Source organism: Ziziphus jujuba, chromosome 8, assembly GCF_031755915.1.
Source record: "Ziziphus jujuba cultivar Dongzao chromosome 8, ASM3175591v1".
NCBI lineage: Eukaryota > Viridiplantae > Streptophyta > Magnoliopsida > Rosales > Rhamnaceae > Ziziphus > Ziziphus jujuba.
Genome location: NC_083386.1, coordinates 23,208,312 through 23,232,524, shown reverse-complemented (window position 1 = coordinate 23,232,524; position 24,213 = coordinate 23,208,312). Strand labels below are relative to the sequence as shown.

At 31.6% G+C, this 24,213-nt stretch overlaps 4 protein-coding genes across 6 annotated transcripts; 1 reads left to right on the top strand and 3 right to left on the bottom strand.

Moving 5' to 3' along the window:
• Nucleotides 1–262: 262 nt before the first annotated feature.
• Nucleotides 263–4,694, bottom strand: LOC107414107 (signal recognition particle 14 kDa protein). 2 transcript variants are annotated; one of them, XM_016022204.4, is made up of 4 exons: nucleotides 4,486–4,682; nucleotides 4,225–4,318; nucleotides 3,936–4,045; nucleotides 263–710 (listed from the first exon to the last, which is right to left on the bottom strand). In XM_016022204.4, exons 1-4 carry the CDS (start codon nucleotides 4,486–4,488, stop codon nucleotides 552–554), a joined length of 366 nt encoding a protein of 121 aa, XP_015877690.3. In that variant the 5' UTR covers nucleotides 4,489–4,682; the 3' UTR covers nucleotides 263–551. The 2 variants fall into 2 exon arrangements, with proteins under 2 accessions (XP_015877690.3, XP_048326982.1); XM_048471025.2 differs by lacking the exon at nucleotides 263–710 and adding an exon at nucleotides 726–1,718 and having other exon boundaries at nucleotides 4,486–4,694.
• Nucleotides 4,695–5,891: 1,197 nt separating this feature from the next.
• On the top strand, nucleotides 5,892–6,664 carry LOC107414108 (oleosin Cor a 13). Its single transcript, XM_016022205.4, has one exon. The coding sequence runs from the start codon at nucleotides 6,001–6,003 to the stop codon at nucleotides 6,448–6,450; it is 450 nt and encodes a 149-aa protein (XP_015877691.2). The 5' UTR covers nucleotides 5,892–6,000; the 3' UTR covers nucleotides 6,451–6,664.
• Nucleotides 6,665–8,541: 1,877 nt separating this feature from the next.
• Nucleotides 8,542–12,543, bottom strand: LOC107414103 (cyclic nucleotide-gated ion channel 2-like). 2 transcript variants are annotated; one of them, XM_060819408.1, is made up of 8 exons: nucleotides 12,284–12,543; nucleotides 11,547–12,204; nucleotides 10,576–10,791; nucleotides 10,155–10,438; nucleotides 9,948–10,059; nucleotides 9,601–9,837; nucleotides 9,413–9,499; nucleotides 8,542–9,315 (listed from the first exon to the last, which is right to left on the bottom strand). In XM_060819408.1, exons 1-8 carry the CDS (start codon nucleotides 12,298–12,300, stop codon nucleotides 8,833–8,835), a joined length of 2,094 nt encoding a protein of 697 aa, XP_060675391.1. In that variant the 5' UTR covers nucleotides 12,301–12,543; the 3' UTR covers nucleotides 8,542–8,832. The 2 variants fall into 2 exon arrangements, with proteins under 2 accessions (XP_060675391.1, XP_060675392.1); XM_060819409.1 differs by having other exon boundaries at nucleotides 10,155–10,276; nucleotides 12,284–12,541.
• Nucleotides 12,544–14,204: 1,661 nt separating this feature from the next.
• On the bottom strand, nucleotides 14,205–15,606 carry LOC107414101 (zinc finger CCCH domain-containing protein 54). The gene has a single exon (XM_016022198.3). It carries the CDS (start codon nucleotides 15,295–15,297, stop codon nucleotides 14,503–14,505), a length of 795 nt encoding a protein of 264 aa, XP_015877684.2. The 5' UTR covers nucleotides 15,298–15,606; the 3' UTR covers nucleotides 14,205–14,502.
• Nucleotides 15,607–24,213: the final 8,607 nt, after the last annotated feature.

Below are 24,213 nucleotides of genomic sequence, written 5' to 3'. Positions count from 1 at the left end.
TTTAATATTAAATAAATGGACTATAATATTACATATAAGAAAGCAACAAACATAAATTTATATTACCAAAATATTATCCAAATGGTCCTTATTGTGTTAGCACAACTACTAACCCGACACCTTAAAGCAAATCACTTGTCATCACCTCAAACTACTCATTGCCCATAATTTTTTACAATATCTTCTTTAAATTTCACGTTTTTAGCTTATCCACTCAGTGCTGATCAAAAGTATCAATCATCCAAATAAGAAATAAAAACAATTCCAAGAAATCCTTGACAGCATCAATTTCAACTTGATCAAAGGTATCAACCATCCAATCCAATGTAAATAGAACCCATAAGAAAAGGGCATTTGAACATTACATAAAAACAATCTCAATTCCATGTAATCCCTTTGATTTCATAAACTTTCTATTTTGAATTTCTTGAAAGACAAAAAGAATCCAAAAAAGTGAGCCTCGTATTCTTCATAGAAAATCGGAGTTAGATGGGAACAAAAGGTATTGGAGGTTCAAAAAAAAAGCTTTGGTAGCAAAAGGATGGGCTTCTTCATAAGGTCTTGGGTTTCTTCGAACTCCCATCATCTTTCTTATCTGTCTCTGCAAGTTTTTTCTTGTCTTTCCTCTCCCTCTTCTTCAAAGCTGTCATGTGGGCCTTCAGGATGGTAGCATAAGAAGCTTGAAAGCGCTGGTGATCCTTGGGACCAACCTTCCAATAAACAAACCAGGAAAATAATCAGCCAGGCTCAATTGAAAAAATATATGCATAGCATCAAAATCTTACAAGAGAAAAAAAAAAGACCTTGACGGATATGAATTAAGTCTTTCTCAAAGCCTATCAAATTTGAGTACAAAGACTAAAAACCCACAGGGAGAAATATTAAATATGTCATATTAGTTAGTTTCAATCCTTAAAACATCAATATGGTCCTCAAGTAATTTTTCTACTCTTCTATTTATCCCCACCCAGGCCCTGAATTGGCAGAAATTCTACGGGGAAAACTTCTATATTTTTATCAAGTTTATGATAGTATGGCTATTCAAAGTTATTGATCTACAACAGGTTCTAGTAATCTTACGGCCTATTTTAACATACAATTTTCTGTTTCCTCTAGCTTTGTCAAATTTAGTGCTCTGACAGGCATTTGACTCTTCAATTGTACTCTTAAAGAGATGGCATCAACTGTACCAATCAAAAGAGCATCCAAACTAGAAGCAGAATTTAAAAACTGCTCTGATAGTAAGAGGCTAAGAGCATTACACAAAGCCTAAACTTTCTTAAACTGAGAATAAAGCCTAAATACTCGATACTGCATGGTAAATGCAGGAATAACTCAAAAAGATGGACAGGTGAAAAATCATCCATAAAAAATACACCGCACCAAACACTCAGCACTTCTCTATACTGAATTCAACCCTTCTTACCTTACCCCAATGTATATAATTATAAGCTAATTTTTTATCAACTCTAATCTAGCATAGACCAGGCAACAGTAAATAATTCCACCATAAAGTCCTCTTCAAGCACTATTTTCGTAGAAATATGTGTGTTATTTTATCTTCTAACGATGGGAATATTTGGAAAAAGGAAATTTACAAAGCCTACGTACCATCTGCAGAGTACTCTTGCCATAAAAGGCCATTCGTTATGCAGACCATCAACATCAACATTATTGAGTTGTCTAAGTACGTAGATAATAATCAATAACTTTAACACCTAAAAATATCACATTAGTGTACTTAGTACCAAGGTTATCAAATTGTGAATCGTTTTGTTAATTTTGTAAAACATGTATCATAACAAATTTGTATCGTAAGATATGCAGTATTTTAATTTTACATATTTAATTTCTAATATGCATGTATAATAAGTTAATCAAATTTGAATTAATTTCAATACCCAAATTATAAGAAATGTAACCATATAAATTTAGCAAAACAATCATAAAATAGAGTGTGAAATTGCCTTTTAATATATAATTATCTAGGATGCCAAAAAAAGAATAATTATCATAACATCCAAAAAAATATATATTTATCATAAAACAATCTAGACCACTTGAATAACCTAAAGATAGGTTGTTTACCAACCACAATTACCCTTATTTTAGAAAATCACGGCAAAAGGTATTTTATTCTTTCAAAGCTTGACTTTTCTTCATCTTCTACATCTTCTTCTGGACTTTTGCAGCAGTCATGCCTCACAAGCTTGTTTTTTAACTTCAACAACTCTTTCTTCTATTCTCCTTCGCTCTAATTTTTAGTTCAATGTGGCCATGAGATTTGTTCACTTCATCATGTTTAGTTTCTTTCGAAGGTTTACATTGGCAGACATTTGTAACTGAAAAATGTAGAAGGTAAATAAACAGGGTCTTCTTCTCTCTATTACCTAAAAAAGGCATGGGCTTATTGTTTTGGTCAGAAAATCTTGATGAATATAGAAAAAATCCTTTTTTTACTATTTTTATTTTGTTGAATCGTTGAATCGTTAAAAACACATAAAACGCATGATATGTTAGATACAACCGTATGAGTTTTTCTACTTTCGATTAAATCTTCTGTTCTTAATTGATTGGGCCATAAAACGAGTTGAATCACATGGATCGAATCGTAACTCGTACGTTTTTTATAATCATGCTTAGTACTTACAGTCAACATTCAAAATTATGTGTCCACTTCTTTTTCAAATAACTTCTTTAACCTAACCAACCATGAAAATAACACTTAAAAACACACTCTAAAGTTAATATGAGATAATATCCACCAGAACGACCAACTCCAATATCCAAAGTTTCATGTAGGACAATGCATAATTCATTGGGCCTGTCTATATAAAAAAAAAGTTTTACCACATCAAACTAACAGACAATCTTTTAAAAAAATCATCTCCACTAGATAAATGGACAGTCTTTTAATTATCTCCAATGTCACTGTGTAAAACCTATATCAAGCTAAGGTGGCATGAAAAAAAATAGAAGTCATCTAATAGATGTTCCACTTGTGGAAGGTGTATTAGACAGTGTGAATCATAAATTTAGTCTCTTTATATCTCCTCTCTCCTCACCAATTCACATCCTCTTCTCTCCTCTCTCTCCTCTTATCTCCTTTCTTAACATGTCTACTCATTTCATTTAAAATTCTAAACAGAACCTACTGGAGAAGAATTTTAAATAGACATTATCTATTAATAAACTCTATGCCATCTAAGCATCAACACCAACCTCTTTGCCACATAAGCTCCAATGGACAGAGCCACTGAACATGCTCTTATAGTTTTCTGGAAAGCCAAAAAAAAAAAAAAAGAAAGTCTAAACGAGTCCTTATTTCCAACCTGCTTGGCATTGTATAAAATTCAGCATAAATTTTAGAAGAGAGGGAAGCTAACTTCGTATTCCAAATTTCCCATCTCTAACAATCTCGTTATATATTCTATTACATCAAATATACTTAACTCATAAAACCGATCTTTCTTATTTTTCTTAAGCCTCCAATAGAACCGACAGAGAATTAGAAACAACTCAACCTATAGAACTAATGAAACTAAAATCTAAACCTTCTACTGTCATTCAATCCTTCTATAATGTGTATATATATATATATATATATTTCCAACTATTTCCTATGGTTCTTGTTCAATATTTAATCCAACATAAAAAACAAATACTAAATCACAATAAACATATAAACTATAAGATAAGTTACTGCAAGACTTAGATACCATCTTCATTGTCAATTACTCACTTCTGCAAATCCCCTCACACAATGCATAATTCTATACAGAAATCAATTTACTCAAACAACAAAATAGGAGCCAACAAACTCAAGAGAATTACTAAATTTCACAATAACAACTGCTGCTTAATTGAGCAAACAAAAAGCCGTCAACAACAATGTAAATATTTATAAGCAAAATGAAGAACTGAGAAAGACATACTGAAGTTGAAATCGTCTTTTTCCCGTCCGTTGCGCGAATAAGACATCGATACTCGATTTCTTCTCCGGCAGTTTTCATCTTATTCCTCTGGACCTTAGACTTCAATGACGCTAAAAAAAATGAAAAAAAAAAAAAAAAAAAAAGACCCACTTTGTTAAATTCAGTCAAAAATTCAAAATCCCATTAAACAATTAAGAAATGGGAAACAATCTGAACATGGCCAAATAACAAAAAGCATACACAAACTCAATAAACATAATCTGTATATAGGCAAAATATAGACAATTACATCGTTTAAGAGTGACCCAGATAGAGCCTTTTTCAGTGCTGTGCTCGAACATGCTTGTAAGCTCATTGAGAAAAGGGTCTGGCTGTAGAAGAACCTACCAAAAATTCCGGAGAAAAAAAAAGATATGGGTTTAGAGTTTAGATAATTTTCACCATTTTTTTTTTTTTAAATTTTTGGTTGAAAAATGTACCAAGAATAATAAAAGAAAAAACAAATAAATAAAATAAAAGATTGGATGGTTAAACAAATGGGATAGATTACCATGGTGATCGCCGGCGTTGAGATCCAGAATAATTGGCCGCCCGGAACCCTATACAGCAGCAGCAGCAAACGCAGTCTTTATTCGCTTGACTATTAGAGAATTGCAGCCTTCGCAGAAATCGTTGTTTGTTTCTTTCTTGGCCGGGGAGTTAGGTCTATAAATCGTTTCTTTGCTCTCTAATTTTGTAGATTTTGCCTCGGCTTGTTTTATTTTATTTTTGTTGTTGCTTTTAGCTATTGAAGTGTTCACGGACTGTACTGACCCATTTATATCCTTATGAGCCCATTTCTCATGGTCCAATTTATTTTGGGCTTTATAAAAAATTGAAACTCAAACCGGACCACTGGAAATAAGGGATCTATTTGTCTAACAATGTGACAGAATTAACATGTCATGCTTTTTTTAAAAATAATAATAATAATAATAATAATAAATGTCATTATGTTATTAGGTTGTATTGAATTTTTCACTTTTTCATGTATTCAGCATTTGCATACCCAACTAGAATCAAGGTCATATTTATCCATCAACAATTTACACCATATATAGTGCAAACAAAGGGTGAGAACAAATTATATATGAACCAAACTCTAGGAGGTGCTTTTAAAGGGCTCAATTAAACACATGCATTTATGATATGCTCCTGGAGAGACAGTTCAATAGCGACGTACCATTTCTTTTTTTCAAATAATAATTCTGAATTTGAATATTTATATCTTTGAAATTTTATAGAAATTAAAAAATGTGTATGCATATGATTCTGGCATAATATGCTTGCATGCATATTATAAGGTGGGTGTGGCCAATTTTTACTAGAATGAGAGTCAAACAAATTACATATAATCATGCGCATATTGATATAAATGTACAAGTTGACTATAATAAAACTGTGTATATATATATATATATATATATGTAGTTGAGATCCTACTACTAGCCTACAACATATAAGATAAAAAAATCCCTATGTGTGTAGCCTCACTTGATTATAACTAAAGCTCCAGCCGAAGGTCCTCAAGTTCTTGCCAACCTTTTTTGTTTTTTAATCATAAATAGATAAAAGAATTATACTTCAATAATTAAAAAAATAAAAAAACAATTATTCTTTTGCACTTGTGTTCATTTATTTCATGCTTAATGGTATAAAACAAAGTTGTATCAAATCATTGATAGATAAAAAAAAATAGATCCATTCATTGTATATTCACTTTCTCTCTTGTCCTCCTCAACAAACATCAAGTCAAGACAACAAAAACGGACGTGTCTGAAAACAGAGCCACTTCGATGCATGCAACCCCTGCATGAGGACTTCTCAACACGTGCACACTCTTACTGAACACGTGCCACCCCACTTTCCACATCACCTTCCCTGTATATAATACCCACCCCAACACCATATACAAATAAAATCCCCCACATCCATCAACTTTAACACACAACAAAATTTTCTCACCCCACCCATCATTTTTCATCAAACATCACTCCACCGTCCGATCAAATTTCCAAGGTTTCAAATGGCAGAGCATTACCAACAACAATCACAGTATCCGCAGGGCCAACAACAACAACAACAATCCCGGTCCCAACAAGTGGTGAAGGCCGCCACGGCCGTGACGGCCGGAGGATCGCTGCTTATCCTCTCTGGTCTGATCTTAGCAGGAACGGTGATAGCTTTGACCATAGCAACCCCGCTGTTCGTCATCTTCAGCCCGGTTCTTGTCCCAGCCGTGATCACGGTCTCGCTATTGGTTGTGGGATTCTTGGCTTCAGGCGGATTCGGCGTGGCGGCGGTGACGGTGTTGTCGTGGATCTACGGCTACGTGACCGGAAAGCACCCGCCTGGTGCAGACCAGCTGGACCAAGCGAGGCACAGGCTGGCTAGTAAGGCTCGGGAGATGAAAGACAGGGCCGAACAGTATGGGCAGCCGCACGTGACTTCGGGTCCGCAGCAGCAGGCTCCTTGAGATGGAACCTAGCTGAACCTCCAACGCACGTGATCTGCGCATGATGCAAAATGTGGAGTTGAAACAAAGAGTTTGGTGTTTGGAATTGTTGTTGTTGTTATTGTTATGTTATTGTATGCATTTTGTGAGTTTGTGTTAATTTTGTGGGTCCGGGGTCTCTCTTGTATAAGTCTAGCTATGTTAGAAAATCAATGCTAGTAGACTTTCAATTTTAGTTTTATGCTTTAATTTTCACCAAAAAAAATAAAAATAAAAATAAAAATTTATGTATATGGAATCTGAATAAACTGGGGTCTGGTCCGGAGGCATTGATTAATTTGGGCTGTGGTACTTTTCATAATTTTTTTTTCTTTTTTTAGTAGGATTTTTTTTGGTTATTCTCTACTCAGTGGTGGTGGCTAAGACAAGAAATAATCACGGATTAATGGTTCATGCTGGGTTTGTACAGTATACTAATGCTAGAATTTGCCGTGGGTGTTTACGTCGTTATAATTTTTGGGGATTGTATGCGTGTCATGATCTCAGAGCCTCGTGATTCAAATCAGCATGCATTGATACACTTGTTCATCAAGTTTGGATTGAATCATGTAGAATCTATATATCTTTTACTTCAAATATGTGGATTAAACTTTATATGGTCACATCTCATACCAGACGATTTAATCTGGATTTACACCCTTTGAAATTAGGAAGTCTAAGTGAAACTAATTCCTATGGTTTTATTATATCTGGGGTTTTTTAAATGCCCTGTACCATAGAGTTGTCTATAAGAAGTCATTCGAACGAATCAAGAATCAATGTAACTTGTGTAATAAGTTATTCAATGAAATCAATATAATAGGACATTCATTTCATTTTGAAAGGGTGATTTACATTAACAAAACATTCAACTTCAACCTACATTGTACCAAAATTTTACTTGTAGTGTAGAACATCGATTTATGTTAACATGAAACTATATATTATAAATGGTAGTGTCGATAAACTATAATTCCAAGTGTACAAGGAAAAAATGACTTTTTCTGCGCTATTAAAGTTTCGTGTACGGGCAACCGACCTACAAGGATTCCTATATTCTGAAATCCTGTAATATAATGAAGCAGATGTACAAAAGGGAATTGGAAAAAAGAAAAATTGTACATCAAATTGACGTCAAGAAGATACATTGACTTCTATGCTCAAAGAACTAGAGTGGACTAATATAATCCGCACTACTTGGAATGAGCATAAAGATAGTGAAGATGGTGAGAAACGAGCGTCTACGTTAGGAAGAGTTGTCATATTTTTTAAGTATACCATCACTAGCAATGTGAGTCTCAATTATCATTCTATGAAATTGTTTTCTGCCCGATTACAATTACTAATTTAAGTTTGTTCAATGTTTTAAATTTTTAATACAGTTCGTAGGGATAAGAATTTTATAACATTAGTATTGTTTGAATAGTTGGCTTTTTTTTTTTTTGCCTCTTGTTGGTAACTGATAAATTTTCATCATCAGGATCTAGTATGAATCATACCAGCAAAATAGATCCATATATTATAAAAATAAAAAAATAAAAAAAATAAAAAAAATTGATGCGGTATCCACCTTTGTGTATATGTAAGAATAATTCTATAAAAGGGTAACAGTATCTGTCAGTGAGGATCCCATTAGAGTTACCTTTCTACCTCTAATAGGCAATGAACTAAATTTGAATAGTGGGGAGGAATATATCCAGAAAGGGCGCCATCTAGGAGGATCGGTGGGATTCTATCCTTTTTCTTTTTTTTCCAATTCATTTTGAAGAAAGGAAGGATCTCAAAGAATTGATCTTTCTTTTAGTTATTGGCTATCTATCTGATTGATCAATCTGAATCCTCATTACTAATGGAATCGAAATGAAATGGTTTAAGTATAAAATTATTTGCATTTTCCCAAGAAGAAAGTTACCGTATATTATTTTACTGAAAATATGTTACTGTAGAAATGACAAAGATGTATAGCTCAACTCTTACATTGCAGAATTGATCATTGTAAGAACCAATAGAACTCCCATGAAAACAGATAAAATAAAAATTTGAAGTAAAGCTAGACTTTTCAAAAAGCTATCAAAAACCAAATGGGCAGCTAACTAGCTAGCTAGGCTTATGACCAGGAGCATATACATATACATTTTTGGGGAATAACATATATAATTATTCACCTTCTACATTTTCAATATTTGAAGTCAATTAACATAGTTAATTTATTCTGTTCTAGCTTAAACTAAACCAGCAAAGAGTAGAAGCAGGAAGGATCATGACTAGTTCACATTTCTTGTTAATTTTTTTTTTTTTTTTTTTTTTTAGTTGCAAAGTTTCGCCTATTTATAAGTATTTGAACAACTATCTAGTACATGCTCTTTATTCAAGGTGGTCATGAGGCCTAATTGATAGGAAGAAGGCCGCATATTGCCTGAGCCGATCCTCAGGGTCTCCATTCTGCAAAATAGGAAGATTAGTCCCATTCCTCAATCTACGGCGGCGCCAAGCAAGTTGAATGACCACTGCACCCCATGTTCGCCAGTTACACGAATAGTATCTGGCCGTCTTCTTAAGACTTTCGCTAGCGAACTTATAACGAAAATGGTCGACAACATAGCGAAGCTGGTGTGCGTCTATGGCGTATCCTTCTGCAGAGTCAATGCAAGTGTATGTGGCTAAAGAAACAGGCAGCCAATTCGCAGCCGGAATGCGTAGGCACCAAGAAAGTAGCTCGTCCCCAAAGAACCCACCTGGTTCAACCACACTGTTTGCTATGAACCCTTTGCTTAGACCTTGCCTGCGGTTTACACGTCCACGGACTATGAACACCATTCTCTGAACAGGGTCTCCTTCTCTTATAATCTGTTTCACTCTCATTGTAACATTGAATCAGAAAATGGTTATGTGATGCATAGATTATAGATTATAGTCCGGAAAATGTAAATTCATTTTTAGTCACCTTTTCACCAGCAGAGTAGATTAGAGGCCTGACTCGATCACAAATGTTGTCAAGAATAAGATCATCTAGCATGTGGAACAGAGGTACCTTGGAGAAAATATAAAAGTAAAAATAGGAATCCATATAAAAATCAAATAAGAAAGATTGTGTAAATTTTTAATTTTATATGTTTTGTGATCAATTACTACCTTCTTGACAAGGTCTATGCAAAGAAAACGTTTAATATCCCTTCGAAGTCCATCGGGCAAGTGTTGAATTAGTTCCATCTCATCTTGTCCTTCCATGGCTGACCAACTATGGCGTTGAAAATTGCGGACTCTGTCTCTTAAAGGGTTTGGCAATTGTCTCCTCTTCATCCACCATTCCATGTCTCTGTATTTCAGCTGCATTTTCTTCTTATTTGCCATCACAGTATGCAAGAAAACCTTTTTTAAAACATTACATGGAATTTCCAAGTTAAATTCATCTTAAAAAACCATGCTCCATTTCAATCAAAAAAAATAAAAAATAAAAAAAAAATTAATAAGTCAATCACCTGTATATTCCCTATCAATGTAACAAAGAGTATTAAACCAGCAAGTGTTATGCAGCAACTGAATATCAACTCCAGCCAATTACATGTAGGTTCTAGCTCATTACCAAAAGAGCTGCGCATATATACGAAAAGCAAACCATAATATTCTATATATTTATAGCCAATCTTAACAAATAATATTTTTTTATTATAAGGTAAAATGTTTACCTTAGATTCAACAAACCCCAAAACACAGGATAAAGGATCCTAACAGCGAGGGAATTGCTGGAGAACACAAGAAGAACCGGGTTGTAAATTCCGTAGTTGAAAGGTCCATCTACATCCAAGCACTTGGAATTGATTGATGAATAATTAACCCCGTCAGTATTTCCAAATGCTTGTGAATTATTGCAATAAAGATTGAGATTACACTTTCTACTTATTGCACATTGTTGCTGGAGGCATGACACTAAACGCTCTGTTGCAAGAACGTACCAGCATGCTCCAGCAACCTGTAAACCAAATAAAAAAATAATATATATATATATATTTAAATTTTCTTTATATGTATTATATGATTTATTTCCAACATCCAAAAAAGGCTTAATAAAAGTTGAATTAATTAATTTTAAACAAAAATTAGGCTTACGTGGGAAGCAATTAAGTAGGCAATGGCATTGAGATTAAAACGCCACCAAATGCTGCCGAACACGTAACCTGTAACCTTTTGTAGCTTTTTCATCAAGTAAATGCTGTGGTAGATTTTGGGGAGGAATTGAAATAAGAAGCTCAGTAGAAATGTTCTCGTTATCCATTTGATTTGTTCTTCTCTAAGCAGCTTTGGTACAACAATCCAAATTACTATCTGCAAAATTAACAGGTGCTTCAGGTTAAGATTCATCGAATCATTTGAAAAGGCAATATTTCGGGATTATGTAATATGAACTGAGGTTCAGTATGTACCACATAAATACAATGTTTCTATGACTTAGCAGTATAACCATGAATTTATGTTTAAATTGAAGATATAGGGACAAAAAAAATGAAACGAATGTATTGACTTGGAATTTCGAATAATAATCCTCTTATGTTATAAATTGAAAAAATATTATTATTATTATTATTAATAAAAAATTAAAATAAAATTAAAGGCAATCAATTATTAATTATCATAGTATGGTTGATTTAGTTATAAATTTTTCCCAATCACATCATAAGGTCGGCGGTTCTAGATATTATTTATTTTTTTAATTTTTATTTAAAAAAAATAGAAATCATTTTTTGGTCAAATTATAATTGGGGAATGGCAAGTATATAATATGAGAAGTATTTAACTTTGTATAATTTACTGGAAATTAATTAAAGCTCTTGAGAATCCAGGACAACATAGTCCGTACGGATAGTTGTTCTTTTGCCGTAGAATATTTTTGGTCAAACTATTGCCAATGGATGTAGAAATTGAATTACTTTTTTATTTTTCACATTAGTATATAGCCATGGATTAGAAATTTACCCACCAGTATACAATATATTATTCCTAACTAATAACTTAAAGAAAAATTTCAAATATTTTTTTTAAAAAAAGAGCGTTAAAAAAACAAAAAGCGAAACAAACCAAACCTGAGGGATAGGGATGATGACGAAGGCATCGAGCCAGAAACCCCTGAGAGACCGAAGGTAACGAGACGCAATGGCACGAGCATCCCACACCAGCTTCCCACACCCCACCACCATGGATTCATTCGACACGTACGCCATCCTAAACTGAAGCCACACGTACCCCAAATGCATCGCGTCAAGGCACGTGCGAACGACGGTCACGATCATCGCCAGCGCGACGTCCATGTAGAAACAAGGGGACCCATCCCCACTCATCCACACCACGTAAAAGAACAGCGGATCAACGGCTAGCGCCATTCCACGTGCCAGCAACACCACCCTGTTCCACCTCTTCACTGTCTTGCTACGCGGGTCGACCACTCGCCCCAAAGGAAACAACGGATCATGATGATGATGATGGTGATCTTGGGCTTGGGAATGGGTTCTGGTCGGAACGGTGGTTGTCGGGGCGGGTCTGAACGATGACCCGGCGGAGGCCTCCCAGTGGGGGTGGTGGGAAGGGTCGGGGCAGAGAGTAGAATGGAAGAAAGGGATACCAGCTTGGGTGCATTGGTAGCATTCCTTGGGAACAACGACGACGATGTCGTTGTCGTTCCTGCTTCCACTGACACTACTGTTCCTGTTTTGAAAGCTCTTGCGCTGGAATAACTCAGTCCACCTGTAAAACCAACATGCAACGGCAATGACACCTTACACTAATATTTATCACACATTTATATATACAAATATAGATATACCTTGAAATGGAGAACATGGCTGGAAAGGGAGAGAAACACCATGGAAGAGCAAGAGAGAATTTGGAGAATATATGGAGAGGGGGGAGTTTTGGGTTTTGTTGGGTTTTGGAAGGGTGTGGTGGTGTGGGTGTTATTGGCGTGAGAAAATGAGTCACTCAGAGTTGGGTGGTGATGGAGTTTAGCGACTCACTCACTTCATGACCACATACCGCCAAATGTTCTTCTTTTGAATATGTAGTATACACCAAACCCAACTCCATCCCCACTAATATACTGAGAGAGTTAGAATGGTTATATTTTTTGAAATAAAGTGAGAATGTATATGAAATATTAAAAATGCGAATTGAGGTAATTAAAAATTAATATTAATAGATTCTCAACATATGGTGTGAATATATTTCAACATATTTTATAAATATCTGTTTATATTTTCACTATTAATCTTCTGCTCCTACAATTTATTTTATTTTATTTTTGTGAAAGGAAACTTGATCTAATTTAGGGTTTGGTTACACCTAAGAAGCACAGAAAACGATGTTGGCATTTTATTAAATTGTTATCGCTTAATGATGTACGTTGGTTAGTGTTTTGTTCTTACTCGCGAGGTTTGAGTTAAGAATGGACTAATTAAACCGATATTTTACTAAATAACAATTTTCGATATTAAAGGCTCATGAGGCATCGGATATTACATGCATTTGCTTTATAATGTGTCATAACATCGGCGGAAATATTCCTTTTATTATGCAATTTTCCTTTTTTTTTTTTTTTTTTTTTTGGGAAAACAGTCGGTGGATAAGTTCGAATCATCGATCTATTTTCTCTTCTTTTTTTTTTTTTAAAACTAATATATATATATATATATATACAAGTTGCAGTTACCATTTAGGCGATGACAAGAAAGAAATCATCAGAAAAAAAAATTAAAAAATAACCCCAAAAAAAAAGCAACGAAGAAGATTTTAATTAGGTTCTTTGGTTACATCTTTTCAATTAAATAAATCTTTAATAAACAAAGTGAAAAATGAAAATCACATATAATCTGTATCAAAGTGGACAAGAGTTGATAAAATAATTAAAAAATTGAGATAATCCGGGTCAATTTTAACTTGGTTACAGGATTTGAAAGTCAAAGCTAAATAACATATAAAATTAATTCTCACTTTTATTCATCGTACTTGCTTTCAATCAGCTGAAAACATATTGTGGTGTACTAAATTATCTGTTATTTTATTGCTGAATATATAGCATTAATAATAATAATAAAAACTATATAAATTCGAGACAAGAAAATGATTTTCTCTTCCCCCCCCCCCCCCCCCCCCCCCCTTCTTTTTTCATTTTCTTATAGAATAGGAATCAAAGTTTGTTTTATTAGCTTGTTTTCTTCTCCATCTGTTTGAACCTACAGCTGGCGTTTTCTTTCAGGCTGCTGGTTGTTCTTTGCTGGCTTAGCAATTAGCAGACTGATTAGGTACTTTTTATTTTTAATTTGCCACTAATTTAGCAGCTAATTTATAATTTGCTAATTGTTGGGGAAATTAAATGAAGTATTTTAATATACTTTGGATTTAAGATTGAACAATTTAATAAGAAATATTAAAACAAATACCATACTAATCATAATAATTTACCGAACTGATGTGCAATTTAATTAAAACAAATGTCCACACACACACATATATATATATATATATATATATATAGTAAAGTTAGAAATTAATATTGGTTGGGATTTATCTAAAAGCTTGTATATAAAGCAAGCACCTTTAATTATATAACTCTAATGCTCAGTCCCCTTTTCATTAATCTCCACGTTTTTCTTGGGTTACAGAAAATTTTTCTGAGAAAATCTTGAGATTGATGAAATATTCCTTAATTATAAAATTGACAAAAATAGAAAAAAACGAGATCAAAATAATTAGTAGAAAAGAAAAACATAGGAAAATTCTATATATGGTGATAGTGATGGATTGATTTTGTAGCCAAGACCCGAAAAAAAGGTTACAAAACACAGCAACCTAAAACCACTAAATACATACATTATAATAACAAGGAAGAAAAAAAATTTAAAAAGACATTAATTAAATCTGCTTTACATGAAACGGAAAAAAGTTTAAAAAAGCCCTATTTACTTCATCCACACACGATCTTCTTCTTCTTCTTCATCATCTTTAAATTTACATATTTTGCTGATCTCACCCTCTTTCTCTTTTAATTTACTGCACCAACTCCGAAATCCATTTGATATGTGGCAATTCCAAATCCGAAGTCTCAGATTTCTTTTCCTCTTCATCATCCTCCGATATCTTCAAAGCCTTTAAAGTCTTCAAGAATTCAGCGAACTTGTCGAAAGAGTCATCACCATCATCATCATCATCATCTCTAATAATCTTCATCTCCTCCTGCTGCAGCTGCGGCAGCTGAGGCTGCTGATGCGATGACGTGGCTCCAGCGCCACTGCTGATGGTCGTCATCACCATCGTCGGAATCCTATTAACAACAATCCCTTGGTTGCTCAACCCGTCAACCACCATATGATGATTCCGACAATAGTTCTTGAACTTGATCTCCGGCCGGAGCTGGTCGGGCGAATGAGCGAAGAAACACACCTTACGTTGGCAGAGCATTCCGGCATTGCATGCGCGCGTTCTGTACCTAGCAGGGTGGAGCCAGTACTCGAAGACGCCGTGTGCGAACTCGCAGAGCTCGCCCTTGTGGCAATACCCCGTCCGGTACGCCGGGCATACGACGGCGCAGTAATTGTATTTTCTGGGATCACGGCGCTGTGCCTTCTCGCCCTTGTGGGCGTATGGGCACTCAGTCCAGTCATGGCTTCGAGCTCTGGGGCACCGTTTGATCTTGTAAGCATACATACGGAATTCATCTGAGCCGTATATTGCTTCGTCCATACAACGATCATTATGTTCCTCCGAAGCGATACCGGAAAATTGTTGTTTCTGGTTGGTCAAGCACTGGTAGTAACCCGGAGCTGGGTTTGCTCCGTTGAACATTTTTTTCTTATTTATTTATTATTTTTTTTTTTTTGAGACTCGATATCTATTTGAAACACTGCATGCACACGTGGGTTTTTTTCCAAGTGTAATGAAATACCTAGAGAGACTGATTTTTCATGTAGAAATTTGGTGTCCACGTGTACATATATATATATATATTTTCTATGAGCTCAATTCTGGAATTATAATAGAACAAAATAACTGTAGCTGTAGCCAGAGAAGAGCAATGAAGAGAAAACAGAGAGAGAAAAGTAATAAAAAGCCATAAGTAGAAGAAAAACTTTAACAGGTAAACAAAAAAGAAGGTTTTTTTTTTTTTTTTTTTTTTAAAGAAAAAAGAAAAAAGAGCAGCTCTGAAAGAAAAGTACAGGAAAGGAATGCATTTATAATGGCTGAGAAGAACTGGAATCAAACTCTCTGCTTGAGTTAAAATCTAACCAGGGTTGGTTAGTTACTTTTTTTGGCTTTTTAATCTAACGATAACGGACGTCTGGTGGGGTAACTTTTTACTTTTTGGCATGAGTTCGTCGCCACTGGTAAGGCTCTCTGGCGATAACCAGAATGGGACATTTGTTGGACTTATGGCCATCTTATTATGGCCATATATTGATGACCATTGTTTTTAAGCTTATTGTTAACGATCTAGTGGAAGAGGTACGATTTGGGTGGATATATATATATATATATATAAATTATATGTATGACCTCGATCCCCATTTTATTTTGTCCTAAATTGATCTTCCTTTTTTAAACAAGTGAATATGTCCATAAGTATACATAATTAGATATAGATATTGACTTTGAAGTTTCTTAAAAATCAACCGGCCAAAATGATGCTTTATAATGATCTCTTATTTGGGTTTGTACGGAAATAAATGATTTATTGAAATACAGAATTCAGCCTTTGGAAAGAGCTCAAATGATGATAACTAGTGTTAATACCTAGATTCGACGTCTAGTAGGAACGAAGGGAAAAAAAAATTATATTCTTCGTCAAATTTTATGATTTAAATTTTCAACTTTCAAAATAATAGTTTAAATTTTAATTTCAATTTGTTGTAGATCAATTTAAATATTTAATTTTGCTAAATAAATTGGTAATATTTTCATCTATGCAATTATTTTCTTCTCTTACCCGAATCTTTTTTTTTTTCAAAATTTACTATAAGTTTTTGGATAAAATCATTGTCAATTTATTTGGATAAATTGAAGATAGGAAACCAATCTAAACCAATTGAAAAATTGAAAATTTAAATAGCTATTTTTAAAATAAAATCTTATAAATTAAAATAACTGAAGTGAAATTAACCCAAAAAAAAAAAAAAAAGCATGCATAAGAGCAATCTAATTAACCACGTAGTCATGAATTTTAGATAAAAATGCAATCCCCTTTCTATTAGGTACTCATAATCCCCTTTCTATTAGACTCCCTTTTTTTCGATTATTATTTTTTTTAATAGCTTGAACCCTTTCTATTAGACTCATAGTTTGAGTGCGGCATATATGATATTATCGAGTGGTAGGTTTCTATTATGAATTATGAAATATAATTAAACATTTAAGGTGACAACTTCAATAAATGGGATCTTACTTAAATTAATTAGCTTGATTACCTAGATAATTAGTTGCAAAAGAAATAACATAATTCATTTTACTGGACAGAGATATTTTGTTCCATTTTACTAATTAACGAGTAATAAATTTTCACCTAATATCAAAAATAAAAATAAAATTCATGTTCATATCATAAGAAAACTACCCATATAGAAACCTATATATGACAATTCCATGTCTATATATATATATATATATATTTTGCTGAAAGAAAGAACGTATTGGGTCAAAAAAGTTTGTTAATTCATGGATCTAAATATTAGGTCAAAAAAAGTAATAAATTTAGTACATCTGTGTATGTTAAAAAACAGATCTAGTAATTATTTTCGTATACAATCGACTAAAGTGCTTTTACTATTTCCTTTTTTTTTTTGTTTTAATTTTTTATCATTAAGTGCTATTTCAGTTACATATATATATATATATATATATATAAAGGTGCTGCTCTTTTTTGGGTCATTATTATAATTGTGGTTGGGAGACCATGGTTTGAGTCAGAACATATGGTGTATTTTTAGTATTTTTACTGAATTATAAGCCTACAAATATGAAAAAAAAGGGTGATATTTGAGTAATTAAGTAGTCTTGATTATTATTATTACTACTACTATTATTATTATTATTACATGTTCATATGATATTATATACTTAACTATTTCAATGTATATATAGACATATTATGATTAAAGATCTTTTCTTTTTCTCTTCCTTGTTTTGATGTTGCATTTTATCCAGGATGATCACCCACTATTTTCGCTGTGGCTGGTCCTACTAAAAGAATGAGAAGAAAACTATGTGAGGATCCAAGTTTGATTGAGTAAATATTCATGAAACCTATAAACCCCGAAATAATAATGTGATTGCTAAAATTTACAATAGATTGAATAAAATTTTATTCATCTCTTATGTCTGACTTCCATGCATATAGTCTTCCTCAGTCTATACCTTATGGTCAAAATTCCTTCAGATCTCATGATTTTCCCCTCATTCGAACCTAATAATTATTTTCATTTGGCTAATTAGAAAGTTGGAGCTAATAATTACTGATCCTATGTGGGTGAAAACAACTATAAGTCTAATGATTAGAAAAGAAAAATTGGGTAATATATTTGTGATGCACGTGTCAAAGCCAAGATGAAACACATATGGGGACTATGAGATTATAGTTAATAAAACAACCATAAACTAGATATCAAAATTCATAATCACAAGGCAACACGAAATATCTTTTCATCTAGCCTCTTTGACCTTTTGAAGTGAATCTATTCTATCATTTTCAATATTATTAGCTAATTTTTCTTCATCATTATTTCAAACGAAAGGCAATCTTACTTTCTGGCCAAGCATTGAACCAAGTAAATCATGTGAAAATGGTGCTACCTGTCCAAATCTCATAAAATGTACAAAAATCATATACACAAAATATAAAAACGAAGATTGTTCATTAAATTCTACACGACAAAGGCCCAAAAAAAAAAAAAAAGGAAGAAGAAGAAGATTGACTGATGTTGCAATGAATTTGATGATGCCATTAAGACTTTGAACGCGGCAATAAAGTCTAGCCATTGGTTACCGTAACATAACGGACGTTGTAATATTGTAGTCTTGTAGATCTGAGCACCGCATGGTAAAAACCAAATACGGCGTCGTAAGAGTGAAACCGAAGGTATATAAGAACAAAGGAAGGTGATGCTGAAAATGGACATTGCATGGATGGCCACACGTGTAGAAGATAATCGAAGGGAAGTTAATAAAAACGACAAAGAGGTGCATGAGAAACGATGTACAACGCGCCTCCACAAGGCTACGCTTGGAAAGAAGGTGTCCTACGTTTGGGCATGCCTTTTATTTCCCTGGTTTTCCTCTCATCCATCAAAAAAAAAAAAAAAAAAACCAAAAAAAAAAAAAAAAAAGGGACAAAACTTTCCCAACCAACTCCACTCAGATTCTATGAACTGTAAGCTCCTCTCAAATTCACTCTCGTCCCTCATTTCCTCTAGAAAACTTCTCTCCTACCTTCTTTCCTTTCATCAATGCCATTAATCTAAACTCTTAAATTTAATAATTAATTATAAAGATATTTCAAGGCACAATTAACACGAGGGCTCTCATTTATTATATCTCAAAAATTGGAATGTATATCAAATTAAAAAGGAGAACTCTATCACATATTTTAGGAATAAAATCATGGATTAGTACACAGGCAAACTGATACATGCACGTAATGATATTGAATCATTTATGATAATAACTTTCAGCAGATTAAAACAAAGTGTTCAACTTTAGTACTTCATGCAATTGTACAATAGTAAAAACTTATATTTACAACTAATTTAACCGAAAGATTTTCCATTAGAAGTGAAATTTATTACCAAATAAGTTTTCAATCCAATTTACAATCTACAGATGATTTTTGTTGTTGGAGATATAAGAAATACAAGAACTAAATGAATTTAAAAAAAAATAAAAAAATTAATATTTAGATAAGTTTTCCAAAATCGTTAAATTCGTAATAGAAGATGATAAAATTTAAAGAGCTGATTTGTATATGGAAAATATTATTTATCATTTTTTCAAATATAAACGTACTTGGAAAATGATAATAAGGATCAATTATTGATGAGAACAAAATTTAAAAATCATGTTCTTTTGTAACTAATAATTTCATTATGGTAGTCTTTACATATTAATCATAATTAGAGGAGACAAAAACATATTAGTGAGGGAGAAAAGGTTTTTTAACACCTACACATGAGCTAAAGGAATGTTTTCTTGTGTTTTGGGTGAATTTAAAAGTTAAACCTAGATAATAATATCAAGATTTAGTAAAATAAAGGCATGTGCTTATTACCAGCTGAACTAGCAAAATTAGGTCAAATGAGATGTCAAACCTTAAAAATAGACATAATCAACAAGAGCAAATCGAAATTGAGAATAGATAGATGGAGAAGGGTTCGGTTTTTTCCTTCTCACTCGTTTGAAGCTTCCCGATCATTCTTTTTCATTTTTATGAAACTTTCCGATCATTCCACTCATGTGCAAAGACGAAGTTATAACTTGTACCGACAATTCTTCTCCATATATATAGTTGTAACAAATATATATATATATATATATATATTTATCATCCAAGTAGAAAATATGACATAATCTCATTTTATACCATTCTATTAAAAATATTTATGTCACTTCTTTTTATATTTCAACAAGCATAATTTCATTTTGTTTGGGGTAAATACATTCATTGGTTATTCGTTTGTAAATTAGATATTATGCTCTAGTAAAATTAATATAATAAAAATACTAGACAATATTTGGCTATAATAAATATGCTCTAAATATAAATTACTTTACTGTTGCAGCACATTATATAGGTTCAAATCCAACACACATACCTTGTATACCCACCCTTCATCAAATAAAGCTTAAAATTTCTCTTTAAAACTTATATGTCAATCCAGCTACAAATGTAATTACTAAATAACAAGGACATGTAGTAAATAGAAATTCTGATAAGGAAAATAAATAAGAAAAAGAAAATGAATTAACATAGATGGAAGAGAAAGAATTAAATACAAAAAGGTTCATATAAAAGAAAAATCCTTAAGTTCATAAAAATATATATATAAAAGAAAAATCCTTAACTAATATAATTGAATAAAAAAGTAAACCAATAATCAATCAAAGTAGTTTTCACTCTCTGAAACATGGAGGTGGCGTCTAGAAGTTGAAATTTTATTACGGATTATCCGCAGAGAAATGGAGGCTTATGAAACCGCAATGTGAAAAAAAAAAAAAAAAAAAAAAAAAACAACAACAACAAATAAAAAAAGTCTTTTTATGCACCGAAAAAAGCTTAAAAGCATCTGATCGGGAACAGTGTGAAACCGTAATGCATGAGCATTGCCACGTGGTGAATTTTTGAGTAAAAGTGACAAGGAATATGAAACTGACTCTTTGTTTCTTATATAATTAATCCAAAACCCTGCCATTAATATTTTGCATGCGTTTCTTAGATATATTTTATAACGAAACAACAATTACACCAAAGTAACTTTTTTTTTTTTTTTTGGGGTAAATATTACACCAAAGTAACTTGGTTGAACGTTTCAATTACAAAAACACAAACTCCTATATATATATATATATATATAAAATGATTATTAGTAGTCCAAATCCAAACTGTTAGATAAATTACACGGATTGTCTGCCAAGAAAAATGCGTTGGGAATGTTTTTGTTGAAAGCATTTGTTAGTCTAAACAGGTTTCTCTCTTTTTTATAAGATTTTTTTTTTTTTCTCTCTAGTAAAAGAAAAAATTGTTTCTTCAAGAAATAATTAATCAATACCAAACATTACAGTTGAAAAGTGTGTTATCCTTTAGAAAGCACTCGCTGAGACTTTTTGGTCACTAGCTTACAAATCGAAGAACATTTTCGAAGGATATGCTTTTTAGCTAGCTAGTAGAATTTTCTTTTTTATTATTATATTATTATTATTATTTTTTTTTTCTACAACTCGAAAATAAAATAAATACTAGGGGTGGGCAAAATCCAATCCAACCCGTTCAACCCGCCCAATCCAATCCATTTTTAATGGTTTGGATTGGATTTTTACATCAATTGGATTGGATTGGGTTCAAAATATTATAAATTGTATGGATTGGATTGGTTATGGATTGGAAATATAAATCCAATACAATCCAAATAATATATTATATAACTAAAAAATTATATATTTTTTATTTTTTTCATTTTTATATATTAATTTTAGTATTTTTTTCCATTTTTATATATTAATTTTTAAAATTTTTTTTCCATTTTTATATATTAATTTTTAATATATATATATATATATATATTTTTTTTTTTTCTTTTTCATCCCCATATCCTCCAAATCAAATTGTAAGTTGTAACCCTAAACTAAATATTTACCTTTGTTGCCGCCCACCACCAGTCCATCACGATCACCATAATATATATATATATATATATATATATATATTTTTTATATCCCTCAAGGAGCCTCTTCTTTTAAAGCTCGGTCAACCTTTAGTTGCTTTCATAGAAAAAAAAACTTTTTTATATCCCCATCATATATATATATAGATAAATGTTTAAATATAATTTATTACTAATTTTATTGTTTTGATCTTTGTAGAGCTTACAGAATCAACTAAAATTAGTGAACCTATCAACGTTGATTGACTTATGATTTAACAAAGTTTTAAGGTTAAAAAAAATAAATAAATTATGCATTGATTCTTGAGTGAATGAATTTTGACGAATGTATTATTTTACATTATTTGTTTTAACAATTTTAATTTGATTTTATAAGAGTGATATGATGACATTAATGTTTGCTATTTAATAAGTGCATGATGTGTATCATTTGCTACATTTTCTTTTTTATTATTCATTGTACACTATGTTGTATTATTCTAATTGTATTTTATGTTTGGATAATTATAATTTATTATTTATATTTTATATTTAGAAAATTTTTTATTTGTATTATATATTTATAAATTAGTAAGTTTCAAACCGATCAACCAATCCAAACCAAACCGATCATAAATGGTTTGGTTTGGTTTGGATTTAATGTTTTAATGGTTTGGTTTTGATTGTAAATTACAAAAACCGATATGTATGGATTGGGTTGTGTTTCGGTCCAAAACCGAACCAATCCAATCCATGTCCACCCCTAATAAATACCCATCGGTGGGTTGGGCTTCATTGATGCGGTATCAGATCGACTGGGTTATCATTGGGCTTTGTTGATGTACTATTGGAGTCCACTGGGCTAAGATTGGGCTTCTCTTTAAGAAAGAGTTGGCTGGTTCTTTCTATTTATGCCTACGCCATGGAAAGGGAAAACATCTGCTATATTTGAGGGATATTATGTCCTCTCACACTCACAAATATACAATAGATTTATTATTTATTCATGATGGGCATAACTGTAAAATAGATGAACTTAATTATGTATTAATTTTTATTAAAAAATTAAAATAGAATTATATAATTTATGGGTTCTGATAACAAGACTTAATAAGTTAATGAATTTTAAGCATAGTATACAATAATATATGGTAAATCTATTAAATCCATTAAGGAGAGTAATTTTTATAATTATGTATATGTTATAATTTTAAAAATATTTAGTTTATTTATAAAACATGTATTTATTTTTTAAATTAATTTTTTTAAAAATATAAAACAAATAATTTTATTTGGAAAATTTAAATATATATATATATATTATTATTTGAATCCTAAACTAAATTTGAATTTTCAAATTTATATATATTTTTAAGGGTTAATATGTTAGGTGACTGGTTACATATTGTTTTAATAAACTAATTTAGCTTTACTTATATTCACACGATCGTTAATTTTCGTTAGATATTTACTATACTGATAAACAGTACAAACGGTTAAGGAAAATAAGAATATTTAGTGATTTGATAAAATTGTACCTTTAAGCTAATATATATGATATACTATTTAAGAATAATATTTAAAAAACGATGACATATTTGCTATAATAATAATAATAATAATAACTAAAAAAATTTTTTTAAACATTTTTTATTTTCTTTATTAATAAATTATTAAAATATTTACTAATAATGTGACGGATGATATTATAATATTTAATTAATTTATTTTTTTATTCACCTATCTATTTGGAAGTTTACTTGTTCATAATTATATTATATTAATATATCAACTAGTAATATATTAACATTTGTTTTTTGATAAACATTTTGGTATTTTAGCATTGCTCTTTTTCATATATATATATATATATATATCTCTTTAAAATATTTATTTATCTATTTTATTAATTATAAAAAAATATTTTTTTAGGACATAAATTACAGAAATTATTAGAAACCATGTTAAGGTTTTGACTTTTGAAATGATAAAAAAAAGGTTTTGACTTTTGAGAGTTAGATTTCACCATACGACTCGCGTTTTAAAGTAATGTATAAACAATATTAATTTAAACATATATCTTATTCTTTTCTTTATTATGGAAATATATCTTTATTTATTTTAGCTGCAAGATATGTATACCCTTTTCTATATCTATATCTCATTATTTTCCATCTACACATATTACTTCTATATAAGTGAGTTAAAAAAAGAAAAAAGATAAAGTAAAGAGAGAGAGAGAGAGAGAGAGAGAGAGAATACGTAAAGTAGATTATTAAAGAAAATATTTAATGGTTTTGCTTTTCTCGGTTTTATTTCTTGACAACCAAGTATCATGGTAAGTTTCCACATTTAAAAT

Excerpts from the sequence above, each read along its gene's own strand:
- LOC107414101 (XM_016022198.3), bottom strand. The coding sequence starts at position 15,297 with ATGTTCAACGGAGCAAACCCAGCTCCGGGTTACTACCAGTGCTTGACC.
- LOC107414108 (XM_016022205.4), top strand. The coding sequence starts at position 6,001 with ATGGCAGAGCATTACCAACAACAATCACAGTATCCGCAGGGCCAACAA.
- LOC107414103 (XM_060819408.1), bottom strand. Across the intron at positions 10,060-10,154 it reads TGGGGTTTGTTGAATCTAAG|CTCTTTTGGTAATGAGCTAG; the intron begins GTAAACATTTTA and ends ATATATGCGCAG. Across the intron at positions 9,500-9,600 it reads GCATAGACCTTGTCAAGAAG|GTACCTCTGTTCCACATGCT; the intron begins GTAGTAATTGAT and ends ATTTTCTCCAAG.
- LOC107414107 (XM_048471025.2), bottom strand. Across the intron at positions 4,046-4,224 it reads CTGGGTCACTCTTAAACGAT|CGTCATTGAAGTCTAAGGTC; the intron begins GTAATTGTCTAT and ends CATTTTTTTTAG. Across the intron at positions 1,719-3,935 it reads AAAAGACGATTTCAACTTCA|GTGTTAAAGTTATTGATTAT; the intron begins GTATGTCTTTCT and ends TGATATTTTTAG.